Source organism: Oncorhynchus keta, chromosome 4, assembly GCF_023373465.1.
Source record: "Oncorhynchus keta strain PuntledgeMale-10-30-2019 chromosome 4, Oket_V2, whole genome shotgun sequence".
Taxonomy (NCBI): Eukaryota; Metazoa; Chordata; class Actinopteri; order Salmoniformes; family Salmonidae; genus Oncorhynchus; species Oncorhynchus keta.
Window position 1 is genome coordinate 59143825 of NC_068424.1, and position 19923 is coordinate 59163747.

Consider the following 19923-nt stretch of genomic DNA (forward strand, 5'->3'; position numbering starts at 1 on the left):
AAAGAGAGAGAGAGAGAGAGAGAGAGAGAGAGAGAGAGAGAGAGAGAGAGAGAGAGATGAAGAGAGAGCTGGTTACCTCTAGTTCTCCATTTATCACTCGATGGGGCTTCTGATCCTTTGAAATACTGTTCTGTCATTTACACCTCAGCTAAATGCTCCAATCCGCTGCAAGCCCACCTTAGTTAACACATCCATTTTCACTTTGTGAGGCACAGTCGCCTGGAGAGAATGACTAATATGATGTTGCAGCGGGCAATAAATCCCCACCATGTTTCATAAGGCCTCTCCGTCTTGAGCTTCCCTCTTTCATGACACTTGGTGGATGTGTTAAATCTTTGCCAAATTCACAGCGGCAGATGGGTGGTTGATACGCGGCCGCAGAGAATACATTTAATCTTTTGATATTTACAAAAATCACGGTGTGAAATTTGGAACGCAACAGAGGTTGGTTGAGTTTCTGTCAGGGTACAGTCAAAGATAGGCCTGTTAAACGTTATGGTCAGTTGTTAAGGCCATGATACAGTGGTGCAGCGGAACAACTATTGGACATTTTCTTTCTGAATTTATATTATGAATGAAGATGGTCATTGTCATTAAAATGATCACAATTTTAACAAGGCAACACCACGTGCACACACGCACAGTTGGTGTGTTTGGGGATTATTTGACAGGTCATTCGTCTTCACGAAATTAACTAATATCCCCCCCTATACCTGCTCTCCAACAGAATTTCGAAGTACACCAAAACTCAATGGTACATAAAACATCACTGAGTGACATGTTCTCTTAAACAACATGGTTTAAGCTCTTAATGAAGCTCTTAATGAGGCTTTTGCATAATTCCGTGTAACCCCTTGAACCTTTGCAACACCCTTAAACAGTTCCTTTAATGTCAATATTTCCTCGATTGATTTTAATCAAAATACAATCAGACTTTCTCTGCGTATCTGCAGAACCTAAGCCTTGTTTACACTGCAGGTCTAAATACACAAATCAGTTTTGTTTTTCAAATCCATTTTGGGATACTGACTGTCCAAACAGCAAGTTAGAAGTGACCAAATCAGATTTGTGTGTGTTCAGACTGTAGTTCTTTGGTGTCATGGCTACACTACTTGTCACAGCAATAACGGGTTTGTGCAGAGTTGTAGGCTGATTGGTGGTGGTGTCCTGCTTCCTTTCACTCAGAAGTTATGTAGCAAACTAATGTGACTGACAACAATGCCTGCCAGAGAAGTCTCCCAGTTGCTTTAAACTTTAAAAATCATACTGTAAGAACACTTAAAGCCGCAAAGGATAAGATGATCCAACTTTCAAAACAAGTCATTTTTGGCTAGCCACAAGAGTCACCTAGCTAGCTAGGTAGCTGTTTACTTTCTAGCACATTAACTAATTTGTTTGTGTTCTTGTCCAACTACCACATGTTCTTGTCAAGCTGTTAAGAGTAGCTAGCAAGCAACAGGATATGCCAAATAACAGTCTAAAACCCACTTGAGGGCAAATAAATATGATTTGACTGTTCAGACACAAGTCACATGGCCAGGAATCAGATTTTTATCTAATTTCAAACTACCTAAGAAGACTTCAGACACTTTTGATCAAACTGATTTGTTTATAAATAGTGGGTAGAGTTTGTGGGAAGAAGTCAGCCATTTTGTAAGCCATCTGGATTCCCTGTTAACAGTGCCAGTTGACTAATGATTGATAGTAACCACACAGTTGTATTACATGTGACTCCATAAAGTCTGGTTTGCTTGTCAACCATTTATCAGAGCACGTCTGCCTACTTTGTGCCTACAATTAGTGATATTTGAGCCTTGACATTAGCATAAACCTTAGCATTAGCTCATCCATGGTTAGCATAGCCGTGGGACTGTGTTTCTCTATTGTCTTTTTGCCTACATTTAGCTTCCATTTTGTAAAACTAGAGCCTTCACAAAAGGATTCCTCTCCATTAGTGACAATAACTGCAGGACTATGGTTTTGTCGTGCTTTTGTGTTCCCGACTGTGAACATAACAGGATTACAGAGTGAACATCTTTCTGAGGCAGCGATGGAATGATCCCAGACTCAGGCTACCTCGGGACTTTAAGTCTGACTCACTCACCGTTGATCCCAAGATGTTCAAATGCCTGTGGAAGCCTGATTTGTTCTTCGCTAACGAGAAGAGTGCCAACTTCCATGACGTCACCCAGGAGAACATTCTCCTCTTCATCTTCCGCAACGGTGACGTCCTCATCAGCATGAGGTGAGTGTTGGCGTACTGTTATACATTTTTACTGATTTATTTTCCTATACAGGTGATGCCGTTAAGATTTGAAAAATATATTTTAGCAGATCCAGATAAACATGTGAATTGCTAATCATTGTATGGCGTATGGTCAATTATTCTTCTTTGTCTAATGAATGTGTGTATTATCACGTTACATGTGTGTATTATCACGTACATGTGTCTTTAAAATTGTAGAGTGGTTGCTCTCCTTTAAGCCAGCTTTGGAGACAGCCATTTCCTCACAGTTACAGTGAACTGGGTCCTAACAACCTAATTAGATTCATATGAGGTATAATCAAGTCCATACCTTCATTGTTCATTCAGAGTTCTTTAACATTGTTATCTGATGGCTCACAGAAATTGCTGCACTATTTTGAAACTAAAGCATTTTTATTCTCTTAGATTTACTGGCACTGCCATGCACTAACAAATTAAACATAGCTTTTTATGATTTTGGAACTCAGACCACAGCAGCTAGAATACCATATACCTCAGAAAATAATTTGTGACAAATGCTGGTGATTTGAAAAAATATATTTAAAAAATATATTTGATTGGTTGAAAATATGGTACTTTTATGTTAATGTTCACTCTGGTAAACTTTGTTGAAGATACATTGACTGTACAGCTATGTAGATGAACAAGATAAATATATACCGCATATATTTTAGTACTATATAAATACATGACATCCACCAGGAATCATGTCATGACATGATTTGTGTTTGTGTATCCGGTGCACACAGAAATCTCTCTGTAATAGTTTAATGCTGCTTTAGGGACTTAGAGTAATCAGAGATTTGGAGATGTGATACATCTGTTGAGCCTTTTTACTGATCTGGAATGCCAATATTCTATGTCATTAGTGAGAGTAATGTCCACAGGATGACAACGCTAAAAACCTATTACAGCCTGTATTTTCCCACAATGCCCCACTCCACTCCACCCAGCCCAAAGATTAGCACATTAATAAGACTTTCCCCCCACTAATACTGTCCGATGTTTATCTCCCCAGTCAGTTCTCCCTCTACTTACTGCATCTGGAGCCTCAGCATTAGTCTTGTGTGACAAGGTGGCACTAGCTGCTGTAAGAACTATAGTATAGAGAAAGGAGAATGTTTAGTCCTCTTACACTCCCAAGTACTGAATCTCGGCTGCTCGCCTGCTCAGCTGCTTACTCCTGATCCCATATTGGATACCCTATGTGTATTTTTATGTCACTCGGGGCTAAAAGCTATGAGTCACTCCCCAAGCTTACTGTGTTGTTGTGGTGATGTACTCTATGTACTGTTTATACATGATGGGGAAAGCTGTCAAAATACTAAAAATAGTACTCTAAAATCTCAACCAAAACCCAAAGCTTTCATGTGCAAATGGACTGCTGGGAATAACATATGCAACTCTGCACAATACAGGTGTTGCTCACATTAAGAATGTATTTCCGGAGCCGAGGAAGCATCTTTTTCAATCATTCAGCAGTCGCCATTGTCTCTTAAATTATATAGCTTTGCGGTATTGATGAACAGATTTGGGAGGAAATGTTTTTAGATGAAAGTCTGAATCCCCAGCAGCTCTGTAATTCTCTTTCTACAGCCATCTAGCTCACAGCTCATACTTAAATTGAAGGACACAGACATTTCTAATATATTTTTCAGTCAATTTGACCAGTTTAGACTACTTTTCACTAGAAGGAAGCATTTTATTGCAGTAGGTCACAATGAATTCAACATCAATCAGGTAGATCTCAATTGATGGGTTTTTAAAAACATTCATCATTTCTAATTATGTCCACAGGCATAGGGTGGTATTGGCTGAAGAGCAACGTGACATGAAACAAATCATCAATAGCATTAATGTTGAAATCGTTGCAACGAACATTCATTGAGGGTTCTGCATTTTGCCAGGTTGTCTGTCACTCTATCCTGTCCTTTGGACCTGACCCTGTTCCCCATGGATACGCAGCGCTGTAAGATGCAGCTGGAGAGCTGTGAGTAACTGATAATGGCTCAGTTTCACATGACCATATATAGTATCTGTTAAAGAGAGAGAGCTATAGTTATTCCTGAATTCATGTAAATGATGTTTTTCAGTTACAGACCAATTGGTTTAATTTATATCCAGGTTGTTTTATTATGCATTGTTGGAACTGTCTGTTACGTGTTGTGATGTCTTTCCTGTTGTCTCTTTCCTGTCTCGTTTTATTTATTTATTTAGCGCTGCCCTTGCCCTTCACCACTTCCCAGGCCGTCATCGTAAATAAGAATTTATTCTTAACTGACTTGCCTAATCAAATAAAATACATGTAATCACGCTAGCAAATGTATAGGACATGTAAATCAGTCTTTATTTAATGTTTGTTAGGGAAGGATTATAATTAATTAAAGATGACTACTGGAATATCGTATTATTAGCAGAGTGTGATTACTATTAATATAAAAATGGACTTCAAACAACATTGAGATATAGTGTAATCGTGTCAGGATGGAGATTCATACACACTATTAACTGTTGTTGACGAGGACGATGTGTGTTTGTGTGTTTGTGCGTGTGTGCCTGTGGATGCTTTCACGTGTGTGTGTATGTGTTTGTGTGTGTGTGTATGTGTGTGTGCCCGTCTCTCTGTGTCTACAGTTGGCTATACAACGGATGACCTGCAGTTTATGTGGCAGTCAGGAGACCCTGTCCAGATGGAGGAGATCGCCCTGCCCCAGTTTGATATCAAACAGGAGGACATAGAGTATGGAAACTGCACCAAATTCTATGCAGGGACAGGTAAGCTCCCCATAGGCATGACATACAAGTATTCTGTTTTCATTTGAGTGAAAACTACTGCTAGGAATTGCCAGGGATTTCACAATATGATATTATCACAATACTGATACAATCTGTATTGTTATTCAGTACTGTGATTGTATTGCTATTCCATTGCTCACCATATGTGTGCTGCAGAGGGACAAGACAAAGCCATGACTCATGGATATAAAATAATAAAATATAAAATAATATAAAATAGGATGGCAGGTAGTCTAGTGGTTAGGGTATAAGTGAAATCATCTGTCTGTAAACAATTGTTGGAAAAATTACTTGTGTCATGCACAAAGTAGATGTCCTAACTCACTTGCCAAAACTATAGTTTGTTAACAAGAAATTTGTGGAGTGGTTGAAAAACGAGTGTTAATGACTTCAAACTCAGCGTATGTAAACCTCCAACTTCAACTGTATCTGGTGTATATGACAATAAAAACAAGTATTTATTTTATATACTTTAAACAAATTGGCTCCCTATTTAAAAAGAAGATGGAGAAAAAGCTATGAAGGAAAAATACTGGAGTTTTGGTACTGTTACTGCCAACTAGCGTGAAATAATATTGCGACATTATTTGTTCAAGAATATGCAATGAAACCATATTGGACTGCTCTATTTTACTCAAGCCAGACTCTCTCTTGCATTTGGCATCAGTTGCAAGGCAATAATTATTGATAAAAAAAATAAGAAATTAGCACAGTGACAAATCCTTTGTACCAATGAACTTCCAGTCTCCTGATTAAGCTTCGCCATTAACTGGAGCGTCACAGACTTTAATAAGCTTGGCTTAACAATGTAAAGCTCTGGCTTTTCCATTTCATCCATTCATTAATTATTCCTTGTAAATTGAAATGCTTACGTGGCTCGATACCAACGCTAAGATATAATTTTCTCATAAACTTCAAAGACTCCAAAGGCCTCAAAATAAACCAGTGTTCTATTTTACTTTTCAAAGTTGTATTTGCATGTGTTACATACAACAGTTTTTCATACTATCTCTGTAAGTTCTTCATTAATAAGAACTGTAGCACATGTAGTTAGTTGTATGTAGCTAATCTATCTAACTAGCTTTGGACAAAGCTTAAAGTGGTGTCTCTTACACTACTCCTGCACTTGCACATTGAAGAAACACACAGTAGTCTACATTGGTTGCCCTCATGCTCAATATAGCCTGGAGATATTAAAACTTTGATAGGTCATGCTTCGCTAAAGCACCTTAAAATCCCAGACCTTTTCCTCACCTGTCAGTGTGAGTAGCTAAATGTTAACTCTAAAAACAAGGCAACAAGTGTCACTGGAGGTTAGCATAGCACCGTTAGCTCTCAGTTCAAACACGACCCCTGCACACTCACACAGGGGAGCAACACAGCTGGAAGCAAGGCAACCTTTAATGGGGTTGTTGTGACAACCAAGCAAGACACAAAGATCACCGGGGGGAGCCCATTCTATGACACAGTTCCCCCCACCCCTACGGCATGGCACACACAGAGGTGTGTAAACATTGCCTCATTATTTAACTAGGCAAGTCTATTAAGAACAATTTTGAATGTACAATGACAGCCTAGGAACAGTGGGTGTGAACTGCCTTGTTCAAGGGCAGAACAACAGATTTTTACAATAATTTTTAATTCATGGTTTAACAATCATTTCACACCTTGATTACATTGAGACAATCACATACAGTGTGTCTCTTTTTTTATTCGTGGGAATACTTGGGAACAGATTTCCTAAATTAGACAAATTTATAGCTGAGTTCCAGGTGATTTTACAGTCTTTTTTGACCAAACCCCCCCACCAAAAAGTTAGAATAATAAAATACACAGCAGGATCGAATTACCGACCGGGGTGGGTCCCATTGATCAACAGTTATCATTTTCAAAACTACAAACATTTGCCTCCACTCTATCGCAAAATTAGTAGAACTGCATGAAAGTAAAAATGTTGCTGCAAACTTGCTTTAATACACTCCTAAGGATCGGACCCGATTTTCCAATTATCGCCTAAAATGACATACCCAAATCTAACTGCCTGTAGCTCAGGACCTGAAGCAAGGATATGAATATTCTTGGTACCATTTGAAAGAAAACACTGTTTTGAAGTTTGTGGAAATGTGAAATGAATTTAAGAGAATATAACACATTCGATCTGATAAAAGATAATAGTACCATCATCTTTGAAATGCAAGAGAAAGGCCATAATGTATTATTCCAGCCCAGGCGCAATTCAGTGTATGTGCAAAGTTATACGGATCCAATGAACCATTGCATATCTGTTCAAAATGTTGTATCAAGACTGCCCAAATGTGCCTAATTGGTTTATTAATACATTTTTCAAGTTCCTAATTGTGTACTCTCCTCAAACAATGTAATTGTATTATTTCACTGTAAACGCTACTGTAAATTGGACAGTGCAGTTAGATTAACAAGAATTTAAGCTTTCTGCCCATATCAGATATGTCTATGTCCTGGGAGTTTTTTGTTTGTTACTTACAGCCTCATGCTAATCACATTAGTCTACGTTAGCTCAACCGTTCCGCGGGGGGACACCGATCCCGTAAAGGTTAGAACGGCAACATTCTCTGTATGCCCCATTGCAAAATGTGCAGAATTGCAGAGAAATGACTTTAAAACATTACATGTTTCTATTGGAGGCTCCGTTAAAATAATTTGCTCCCAGGAACATCTCTACAAAGTCCACCAAAAGGAATGGCAGGGCCTCACTACAGGGTCCACCAAGAGCAGCGTTTCCCAAACTAAGGGTCGCATGATTTTTTTTTTTCAATTGAAAAAGTAAACATTGACCATTTATTGCATCACTTTTTTTTACATGGTGGGGTCATGAAAAATGTTTGATATCAAAATGGGGTCAGGGGCCAAAAACAACACGTTTGGGAACACCTGACCGAGAGGCTTGGCAGGGGCATCGCTACAGGGTCTACTTAAGGGAAAGGTAGGTGCAGTTGCTAGGAAACAGGGCGTGAAATCACAAGAGAGACATGTTTAAAGAGCCAATGCAGCCTTTTTTAAATCTCAATATAAAATCATTTCAGGGTAACAATTAAGTTCCTTACCGTGATTGTTTTCAATTAAAATGGTAAAAAATAAAACTAGCTTCTAAGCAAAGAGCAATTTCTCAAGCAAGATTTGTTTTTTTATTGATGTCAGCAGGCAGGGCAAAACTCCATCCCACCAAAACAGGCTGAAATTTCAGGCAGTATTTTCAAACAGATATTTTGAAACACATGAAAATCACATTTTTGACTGCACTGGGTCTTTAATATAGTTACTCCAAAGCAGATAAGGAGGGAAAGAAACAGTGAAACAGCAGTCTGTCTGGGACGTGAGATATCATGGTTATTCATAAAGGCAATTAAACAGTAGATCATTATCAGAGAGAGAGAGAGAGAGAGGAGAGAGTGAGAGAGAGAGGAAGCTGACAAAATTGAATACGCCACGGGCTGCCCCTCCCCTCTTCTGTTCTGCTTCTGAAAGAATAATCCAAGAGGAAATAGCCCCCGGTGTTAGACGAGTTTGAGAACATGCACATTTATCCAGGAATATAGGGTATCTTGATGATGATGCACTCTCTTTCTGCTTGTCCTGAGTCAAACTCTTGGAAAATACTTGTTGTTCATTCTTTCATTATTTCGTTCATTCTTTCACTCACAGACCGATAGTCATCACAACAGTCATTTAGTGTTCATATTATTGTCTACCCAAATTCATTTTATATTAATTTGTTATGAACGTTTGACCCTACCGGTAGCTTGAAAAACTTTGTACACTTTAGTTTGTGAATTTACATATTATACTCATCCTAGACCAGGGAGTGTCAACCCTCACCTTACTGGTTGTGCAGGCTTTTGTTCCAGCCTTGCTCTATAACACTATCTTTACTCCTCTAGGCTACTACACATGTGTGGAGGTGATATTCACCCTGAGGAGGCAGGTGGGCTTCTACATGATGGGTGTCTACGCCCCCACACTACTCATTGTGGTCCTCTCCTGGCTCTCCTTCTGGATCAACCCTGATGCCAGCGCTGCCAGGGTCCCTCTGGGTATGAACTTTAATCCCTACTCTAACCCCTATCCTAACCACTAACCCCTATCCTAACCACTAACCCCTATCCTAACCACTAACCCTTATCCTAACCACTGACCCCTAACCCCTATCTTAACCACTGACCCATAACCCCTATTCTAACCACTGACTGACCCATAACCCGTATCCTAACCACTGACCCCTAACCCCTATCCTAACCACTGACTGACCCATAATCCCTATCCTAACCACGGACCCATAACCCCTAACCACTTACTGTTAGCTCATATCCTAAATACTGACCCCTAACCCCTATCCTAACCACGTACCCTTAACTTCTATCCTAACCACTAACCCCTATCCTAACCCCATGTCACTGTGTCTGACTGTAGCTAGTCTCCCTTGTCACTGTGTCTGACTGTAGCTAGTCTCCCATGTCACTGTGTCTGACTGTAGCTAGTTTCCCTTGTCACTGTGTCTGACTGTAGGTAGTCTCCCATGTCACTGTGTCTGACTGTAGCTAGTCTCCCATGTCACTGTGTCTGACTTTAGGTAGTCTCCCATGTCACTGTGTCTGACTTTAGGTGGTCTCCCATGTCACTGTGTCTGACTTTAGGTAGTCTCCCATGTCACTGTGTCTGACTGTAGGTAGTCTCCCATGTCACTGTATCTGACTGTAGCTAGTCTCCCATGTCACTGTGTCTGACTGTGGGTAGTCTCCCATGTCACTGTGCCTGACTTTAGGTAGTCTCCCATGTCACTGTGTCTGACTGTAGGTAGTCTCCCATGTCACTGTGTCTGACTGTAGCTAGTCTCCAATGTCACTGTATCTGACTGTAGCTAGTGTCCCATGTCACTGTGTCTGACTGTAGCTAGTTTCCCTTGTCACTGTGTCTGACTGTAGGTAGTCTCCCATGTCACTGTATCTGACTGTAGCTAGTCTCCCATGTCACTGTGTCTGACTGTGGGTAGTCTCCCATGTCACTGTGTCTGACTGTAGGTAGTCTCCCATGTCACTGTGCCTGACTTTAGGTAGTCTCCCATGTCACTGTGTCTGACTGTAGGTAGTCTCCCATGTCACTGTGTCTGACTGTAGCTAGTCTCCCATGTCACTGTGTCTGACTGTAGCTAGTCTCCCATGTCACTGTGTCTGACTGTAGCTAGTCTCCCATGTCACTGTGGTGTTGTCTGAATTTAGCCTAAAAAATTCAAACGGAATAATCCTACATTCGTTATTCTTTTGCTTTACTAATTGAAATAATACTGAAATGTAGCGTGATTCAATTCTAATTTTGAGGCTGGTCTGACTTATTGAGGCATCAAATGCAGCCTAATATAGCCATCCATTTGACGTCACTGCATGATGACATGAGAGTGGTTTACTGTTTTTCATATACTCTAGTATCCCATTTTACTGTTTCACTGTCTGCCTGAGGGAGTGCAATGTGAATAGCAATGGAACCATCTATTGTCATTCCACTGTCTCCCCTACATGATACATAATATATCATGAAACAATTTATGTTGTATGAGTAACTTGCCTAGTCCATCATCAACAAGCCTGCACGAGTGGGAAATGTTAACTTCTCCCCGTGTGATGTCACTTCATCCATTCTGATGGGTCTGAGAGAGCTGTGTGGATAAGAGGACCATACATTGTTACTCCCACCACTTCCGTCACTACCTCCTCCTCCTCTGTTTCCCCTCCAGCTGTTAGTCACTTTCCTCCCATCCCTCCATCTCCTCTGGAGGGCCACCTCATGACACCTCAGTAAATGGGATCAGCACAGGTCAGTCATCTCCTGTGTGTGTCCATTCATTCACCTCTGTGTGTGGGTGAGTGTGTGTGTGCGTGTGTGTGTGTTGGCGTACATGTGATTAGATGTGTGGAGTACTTCCGTATACACTTCCTACTATGTGTGTCATGTTGGACTAATTTTGTTCCCACAATACAGCGTCCCATTGGGGCCAAGCGTCAGCAAACAAAGCATTATGCTGTTTCAACAGAGCCAACACCTTCCCTGTGTTATGTAAAATAGGCCAGCTTGCATGCTGGGATGAAAAGGATTTCAGAGCTCGGTGAACTCCGATGGGGTTAGGTAATCATCCGAAATAAGGACCCCACGCTTTTATTTCGAGATATTTCTGCAGTCACTTATGTAACGGCCTAGATTAATTGTCCAATCAGAGAGCCAAAACAATAGAAAATATCTCTTTATTATTGGTGGTGCTGTGAACCCACTTCATCACTAGAATTAGGAAGGTAGAAAGGTAAAGGAAGGTTCATGGGTTTATAATTGGGATCTTAGTACTGTATATCCTGGGATATGGGTTTGAATGTGAGTGTTTTATTACCACAGCCTAGTCCAGGTGATTCATATATCCATTATTCTGTACTGTACATCAGGGGCATTCAATTCCAACTGTCGAGGGCTGCTGTGTCTTCTCCCTGCTATTTACCACTCACCTGGTTTAGATCAAAGACTAGACCTCTGATTTAATGGCAAGGATGAAAACTAGTAAATACTGCGACCCTCAAGGTCTGAAGTTGAATCTCCTTGTCTGCTGTGCATTCTATGTTGAGCATTAGAGAGTCGAGTCCAAATGCTAATTTGAGCTCCTTTGACACATCTAGAAGTATCCCCAACACTAAGCTCTGCTCTCCTTCCCTGGATGTTTTAGTTGACAAGGTCACCTCTTCCCTCCCTGTTAACCTCCCAGGGATCCTCTCGGTGCTCTCCCTGTCTTCTGAGTGCACGTCCCTGGCATCAGAGCTGCCCAAGGTTTCCTACGTGAAGGCCATCGACATCTGGCTGATCGCCTGCCTACTGTTTGGCTTCGCCTCCCTGGTGGAGTACGCCGTGGTGCAGGTGATGCTCAACAGCCCCAAGCGCATCGAGGCTGAGAAGGCCAAGATGGCATCCAAGGTGAAGGCAGAGGGTAAGGAGAAGGCGGCAGGCAAGAACAACACGGTCAATGGTACCAGCGAGACGCCCTGTCATGTCAGCACACTGCAGGTGGGTGAAGGAAAGGTGGGGAGGGGATGGGATGGGTGTTTGTGGGGAATGGGGTGCGGGGTGGGTGGGGTGTTGCTTGTGTACGTGAGTTCGCTTTCTGTAATTAGAAATAGGATGAAGTCTCTAGATACGTATTTAAGTCAGGATGTAGTTGTCTCCAGACACTGATCTAAGTCAGGATGAAGTTGTCTCCAGACACTGATTTAAGTCAGGATGTAGTTGTCTCCAGGCACTGATCTAAGTCAGGATGTAGTTGTCTCCAGACACTGATCTAAGTCAGGATGAAGTTGTCTCCAGACACTGATTTAAGTCAGGATGAAGTTGTCTCCAGACACTGATTTAAGTCAGGATGAAGTTGTCTCCAGACACTGATTTAAGTCAGGATGAAGTTGTCTCCAGACACTGATTTAAGTCAGGATGTAGTTGTCTCCAGGCACTGATCTAAGTCAGGATGTAGTTTTCTCCAGACACTGATCTAAGTCAGGATGAAGTTGTCTCCAGACACTGATTTAAGTCAGGATGTAGTTGTCTCCAGGCACTGATTTAATTCAGGATGAAGTTGATGTTTTCACTCACGAGACTCCCAGTTACACAACAAATGTTCCTTTTGTTCCATAAAGATGATTTTATATCCAAAATACCTCCGTTTGTTTGTTGCGTTATGTTCAGAAATCCACAGGAAAGGGCGGTCACGACAACGCAGACGAAAATTCCAAATAGTTTCTATAATGTCCACAGAAACATGTCAAACGTTTTTTATAATCAATCCTCAGGTTGTTTTTAAAATATATAATCGATAATATATCAACCGCAAATGTCTTTCACAGTAGGAGAGGGAAAAGCAATACCTATCCAAAGTCTGTTGCGCGAGCAAAACTCATGTGACCACTTGAAGCGATGTTATCGTTCTGGCTCATTTTTCTAAATAAAAGTCTGAAACTATGTCTGAAGACTGTTGACACCTTGAGGAAGCGATAGGAAAAGGAATCTGGTTGATATCCCTTTTAAAAGGAGGCTATGGAACATGGCGTTTTCAAAATAGAAGCCACTTCCTGTTGATTTTCCTCAGGGTTTCGCCTGCAATATCAGTTCTGTTATACTCACAGACAATATTTTGACAGTTTTGGAAACTTTAGAGTGTTTTCTATCCAATACTAATAATAACATGCATATATTAGCAACTGAGACTGAGGAGCTGGCCGTTTACAATGGGCACCTTTTCATCCAAGCTACTCAATACTGCCCCTGCAGCCTTAAAAAGTTAAGTCAGGATGAAGTTGTCTCCAGACACTGATCTAAGTCAGGGTGTAGTTGTCTCCAGACACTGATCTAAGTCAGGATGAAGTTGTGTCCAGACACCGATTTAAGTCAGGATGTAGTTGTCTCCAGACACTGATTTAAGTCAGGATGTAGTTGTCTCCAGACACTGATTTAAGTCAGGATGAAGTTGTTTCCAGATACTGATCTTAGTCAGGATGTAGCTGTTTCCAGACACTGATCCGAGCCCGGATGAAGTTGTCACTAATGGATACAGACTCTTGCGTGTGTGCACGTTTGCGTGCATGTGTGTGTACTCGTGTGTGCGGGTGTGCTATCCTCACACTTAGTTGAATGACGAATGGTTAACCTTGTCCCTAGGCATGATTAGAGTGAAGTTAGCAATCTAAATGCTAAATAGATTGGACGATCCAATCATTCATAAATGCTAACATCTTCTGCACTCTTGCCTGGCACGGATAAAGATTGACACTCAGGTACAGATTTCGCTCCTGAAATGTAGTTTTAATTATACACTTCATTGAAATTACTTGACATTGTAATGTATGTTAGTCAAGACTTCAAGAGATCGCAAGAGATCAAATATGTTTTCGTATCAAATGTAAATTAAATGAACATCGATTTAATGAGATTATTGGTTAGAGTGGAAAAACTAGCAACTACAGTGCCTTGCGAAAGTATTCGGCCCCCTTGAACTTTGCGACCTTTTGCCACATTTCAGGCTTCAAACATAAAGATATAAAACTGTATTTTTTTGTGAAGAATCAACAACAAGTGGGACACAATCATGAAGTGGAACGACATTTTTTGGATATTTCAAACTTTTTTAACAAATCAAAAACTGAAAAATTGGGCATGCAAAATTATTCAGCCCCCTTAAGTTAATACTTTGTAGCGCCACCTTTTGCTGCGATTACAGCTGTAAGTCGCTTGGGGTATGTCTCTATCAGTTTTGCACATCGAGAGACTGAAATTTTTTCCCATTCCTCCTTGCAAAACAGCTCGAGCTCAGTGAGGTTGGATGGAGAGCATTTGTGAACAGCAGTTTTCAGTTCTTTCCACAGATTCAGGTCTGGACTTTGACTTGGCCATTCTAACACCTGGATATGTTTATTTTTGAACCATTCCATTGTAGACTCCATCAGGTTTTCTTCCATAATGGTCCTGTATTTGGCTCCATCCATCTTCCCATCAATTTTAACCATCTTCCCTGTCCCTGCTGAAGAAAAGCAGGCCCAAACCATGATGCTGCCACCACCATGTTTGACAGTGGGGATGGTGTGTTCAGGGTGATGGGCTGTGTTGCTTTTACGCCAAACATAACGTTTTGCATTGTTGCCAAAAAGTTCAATTTTGGTTTCATCTGACCAGAGCACCTTCTTCCACATGTTTGGTGTGTCTCCCAGGTGGCTTGTGGTAAACTACACTTTTTATGGATATCTTTAAGAAATGGCTTTCTTCTTGCCACTCTTCCATAAAGGCCAGATTTGTGAAATATACGACTGATTGTTGTCCTATGGACAGAGTCTCCCACCTCAGCTGTAGATCTCTGCAGTTCATCCAAAGTGATCATGGGCCTTTTGGCTGCATCTCTGATCAGTCTTCTCCTTGTATGATCTGAAAGTTTAGAGGGACGGCCAGGTCTTGGTAGATTTGCAGTGGTCTGATACGCCTTCCATTTCAATATTATCGCTTGCACAGTGCTCCTTGGGATGTTTAAAGCTTGGGAAATATTTTTGTATCCAAATCCGGCTTTAAACTTCTTCACAACAGTATCTCGGACCTGCCCGGTGTGTTCCTTGTTCTTCATGATGCTCTCTGCGCTTTTAACGAACCTCTGAGACTATCACAGTGCAGGTGCATTTATACGGAGACTTGATTACACACAGGTGGATTGTATTTATCATCATTAGTCATTTAGGTCAACATTGGAACATTCAGAGATCCTCACTGAACTTCTGGAGAGAGTTTGCTGCACTGAAAGTAAAGGGGCTGAATAATTTTGCACGCCCAATTTTTCAGTTTTTGATTTGTTAAAAAAGTTTGAAATATCCAATAAATGTCGTTCCACTTCATGATTGTGTCCCACTTGTTGTTGATTCTTCACAAAAAAATATAGTTTTATATCTTTATGTTTGAAGCCTGAAATATGGCAAAAGGTCGCAAAGTTCAAGGGGGCCGAATACTTTCGCAAGGCACTGTATATGATTAGTTTCTTAATTGCCCTGTAGCCCTTGAGGGAAGTTGATGAGAAAGATCGATGTTGAAATTTGGGTTTTTAGAAGCTTCCAGGTTCCAAGTCCTGAGCTTACAGACAAGTACTAAAACACCTGAAGTAGGCATTCTAGAGTTAAGTCAACAAGTTACTATATCATCTATATCATCATCTATACACAGATGATTTTGTATTTAGCAATCTATTGTAACAGCATGTCAATTCACCAAAGAAAACACAAGAGAAGACTTCCAGATTACATCTCCAAAACAGCAACATTCGGGATATTTTGCCACTGTCTATGGGTGCCATCAAAAGACAATGCATTAGATAACTGTGTATCTGTTGCATTGTCATCTCATTCAGAAAGAAACTGCCAGACACCACACCAATGCAAAATACCACTGCATGGTCAAAATGGCACCCTTTGTATATGCTAATATATATGGACACCAGTAATGATCAAACCAGCATCACTCAGTGTCTCTCTCCAGTAAGATCCTATAGAGAGGAATGCAGCTGATCTATCGCCCTGACATTTGAAGCGTGACACCTTATGCGCTATCTCCATAGGGAACGCACAACACAGCCAATGTCTACAGAAGGTAGGCATGTTAGCACCATCCTACCCTCCAACCACGCTAGAACCATAGAACTTAGCTGACTGAAACTACACCAAACGGTCCTAAAAGGGATGGCAAAGCACAATCATAAATTAATTTATGTCAGAATGTCACACAAATGAAGGCATTACTTGATTGGAATGACGACATTGCTCTCTGGCTCTGGCCACTACTGCTCAGCGTTGGCGGTTGGCAGTAAGGGAGGAGGATGACATGGGATGTGATTAGAGCTCTAGCTGACGCCTAGTTCATGGGTTGCCGAGATGTATGATGCCATTAGCTGAGAGAAAGTCAGAGAGCTGGAGAGTGACTGGATGGGAATGTTTGGAGTAGTGGGACTAATGCAATGTTTTCAATGGCTCCCATCACTACCTCACCACCAGGTGAGGCACTTGACCCCTAACCTGCTCAAGGGGCACTGCTTTTCTCCTGACCCTGTGCTCTCCCCAGCCTTCTGTGATTGTGTGTGTGTGGTGTGATTGTGTGGTGGGTACTCTGATAGCAAAAAGACCACTTCCCCATCCACAAAGTTATGTTTACCACCTTTCCCTTTTCCAGGGGGCAGAGATCCGGTGCAAAAAGGTGTGCACCTCCAAATCGGACCTGCGCACCAACGACTTCAGCATTGTTGGCTCACTGCCGCGGGACTTTGAGCTCTCAAACTTTGACTGCTACGGGAAGCCCATTACCTTGCCCCACGGCCTGAGCAAAAGCCAGGCCAAGGCCAAGAAACCGCCGCCGCCCAAGCCCATCATCCCCTCAGCTGCCAAGCGGGTCGACCTCTATGCCCGAGCCCTCTTCCCCTTCTCCTTCCTCTTCTTCAACGTCATCTATTGGTCCGTGTACTTGTGATCAGGGATGGAATTGAAGGGTTTTGGGCCAGCTTGGCTAGTAGACCACATCTTTGCTTGTGATCATCTCGTATTTTGATCCATTCTTTCTTAATTTTTCAAGTTATTGATTTGTTGATCTGTTTATATTAATCTATATATTATTAACTATGATTATTGGCACTAGAACAATTATATCATCCATGAATTCATAATTATTGGCACTCGGAAGAGCGAACATCCATCATAGGTGTAATTTGTGAGATGAATGATATAAATTATTTGACAATTTGAAAATCAATAAAGAATAAAAAATATTAAGAATTTATGGAAAAATAATACTGTTGTAGTACTTAGTTAAAAGAAATCATAAGACACAGTACAAATAATTGTACATTGGTCTCCCATCTAAAAAAAGAAATTGCATTGTGAAACCAAAACGTATTATGTCGAAGTCTCTCAAACGCTCTTGAGAACCGCACCAGGGTACCTCATTTCAAATTTGAAAACAACCCTAAAAATAGATTAAAGAAAGAATTAATCAAAAATATTAGTGTACATAGCCAGGTGCTTTTTGTCGCTAAGAGCAGGAACTTGCTCGCAAGATTGATAAGATGGCATCGGCACAAAGTTTACAATTGCATGTTAAAAATTGCTTATATGAATATAAATGCAGTATATTATATCTATGAATGTTTATTAAAGCTATAATATGTAATTTTTTGGGCGACCTGACCAAGTTCACGTAGAAAAGTGAGTTAAAGATCTGTAATTCTCATTGAAAGCAAGTCTAAGAAGTGGAAGATGTGCGCTATTTCTATGCTTCCCGTTCTTAAATTTCGTTTTTGTGTCTATTTGGTTTTGTACACCAGCTTCAAACAGCTGAAAATGCTATATTTTGGGATTTTGAAAATATATTTCACAGCGGTTTGAATGGTACAATGGTTCTCTACACGATGCATTGCTTGTTTTGTCACATAAACTAAAATTAGGCGAACTCTAATATTAAATACTAAATATTACCTTTAATATGATCATATTATTTTCTCTCTCCAAGACTACAGTTGATATATAAAAAACGGTGTCGTTGTTCAGTTGGTTATATGACATTGCCACTACGAGAATTGTACCTTTTGACAATCTCTCACATATCACTTGTTCAGCACCATATTTCATGTGTAAATGGGTTAACAAACTGACCATGTATATGTGATTTGCAAGTTTACAATTTACAAACTAAATAAATGTTTATATGACTCACTCAACGATGTATTTGTGATATTATTTGTTGTTGTCTAAATCTGTCTGTCTCTACACACATTTATCACAGATTTACCACAATGACTAAAGAATGTGAGATTAAACAAATGTTATGTACCCATTGCTCATTAAAATAAACTTTTGCCAGATATCATAAAAATAAACCCCTTCCCCTAAATTATTCACATGGTATCAAAAGGTTAACTTTCCCTCGTAAAAACAGTCACATTTGTGATAGATCATAGTGGCCATATTGAAAAGTGGTGTGATGTGTCAGACCTGGAGCATAGTGGCCCTCTTGAAGAGTGGTGTGATGGGTCAGATCTGGAGCATAGTGGCCCTCTTGAAGAGTGGTGTGATGGGTCAGATCTGGAGCATAGTGGCCCTCTTGAAGATTGGTGTGATGGGTCAGATCTAGAACGTAGTGGCCCTCTTGAAGAGTGGTGTGATGGGTCAGATCTGGAGCATAGTGGCCCTCTAGAAGACTGGTGTGATGGGTCAGATCTAGAACGTAGTGGCCCTCTTGAAGAGTGGTGTGATGGGTCAGATCTGGAGCATAGTGGCCCTCTTGAAGAGTGGTGTGATGGGTCAGATCTGGAGCATAGTGGCCCTCTTGAAGAGTGGTGTGATGGGTCAGATCTTGAGCACAGGGCCCTCTTGAATACTGGTGTGATGGGGCAGATCTGCAGTGAAGAGAATCAACACATTACAACTTATACATTTGAGATTTTAAAATAACATTTTAGAGGACTTTCCTGAAGAAAGTTTGTTGACTCAGCTGGCTAAAAATATTTCCATGGTACTAGTTAAAGCAGTTTGTGGCAGTTATAGCTCAGAGATGTCTTCAAAAAAGAGCAACTTTTTTTTCATATACTGTACAGTGTATACAGAAAGTATTCAGACATTTTCCACATTTTGTTATATTACAGCCTTATTCTGAAGTGAATTAAATAGTTCCCCCCTCATCAATCTACATACAATACCACATAATGAAAAAATAAACATTTTTTTTATTTTTTTGCAAATGTAGTCACATTTTTATTTTATTTTATTCCTTACTTACATAAGCATTCAGACCCTTTGCTATGAGACTCGAAATTGAGCTAAAGTGCATCCTATTTCCATTGATCATCCTTGAGATGTTTCTACAATGTGATTAGAGTCCACCTGTGGTAAATTCAATTGCATGTCTCTTGAGGAATCACGTCTCAGTGAGACCTGATGCAGAGAAAAAAACATTATTGATCCCAGCACAGCTAGTACAAAACCTAGTTCTTACAAAGCTGGTTAGTAGAAATCAATACACGTTGAACAGTATCAAACAGAAAAAATAAATAATTGCACACAAAACTTACCTTCAGTAACTATGGATTGAATGAGGGGTGGTTCTGCTCTCTCCCTGGAATGTGGCTGAATAAGTCATTCGTAACTGAGTGGCTGGCCAAGCACTGCTGTAGAGGCCATGCATCAGGTCACTTATATGTTTCAGGAACTGTCGAATCATGATTAATCATTACCTAAGATCTTCACAGTTAGCCTAGCCAGTACATTAACTATGCTGTCCCTCAGCAATCTTGCCGTCAG

General features: G+C 40.6%; 1 protein-coding gene across 4 annotated transcripts in view; it reads left to right on the top strand.

Moving 5' to 3' along the window:
• LOC118379603 (glycine receptor subunit beta) overlaps positions 1-18344 on the top strand; it is a 58210-nt gene extending 39866 nt beyond the window's left edge. For 3 of the 4 annotated variants that reach the window (XM_035766640.1, XM_035766626.2, XM_035766632.2), the window contains 6 exons: positions 2019-2245; positions 4174-4256; positions 4901-5041; positions 8980-9132; positions 11838-12133; positions 16808-18344. In XM_035766640.1, the coding sequence (XP_035622533.1) occupies positions 2019-2245; positions 4174-4256; positions 4901-5041; positions 8980-9132; positions 11838-12133; positions 16808-17101 (1194 nt within the window). In that variant the 3' untranslated portion in view covers positions 17102-18344. Of the gene's footprint in view, positions 1-2018; positions 2246-4173; positions 4257-4900; positions 5042-8979; positions 9133-10826; positions 10907-11837; positions 12134-16807 lie in introns of those variants that run through there. The other variant, XM_035766647.2, reaches the window with a different exon arrangement.
• Positions 18345-19923: the final 1579 nt, after the last annotated feature.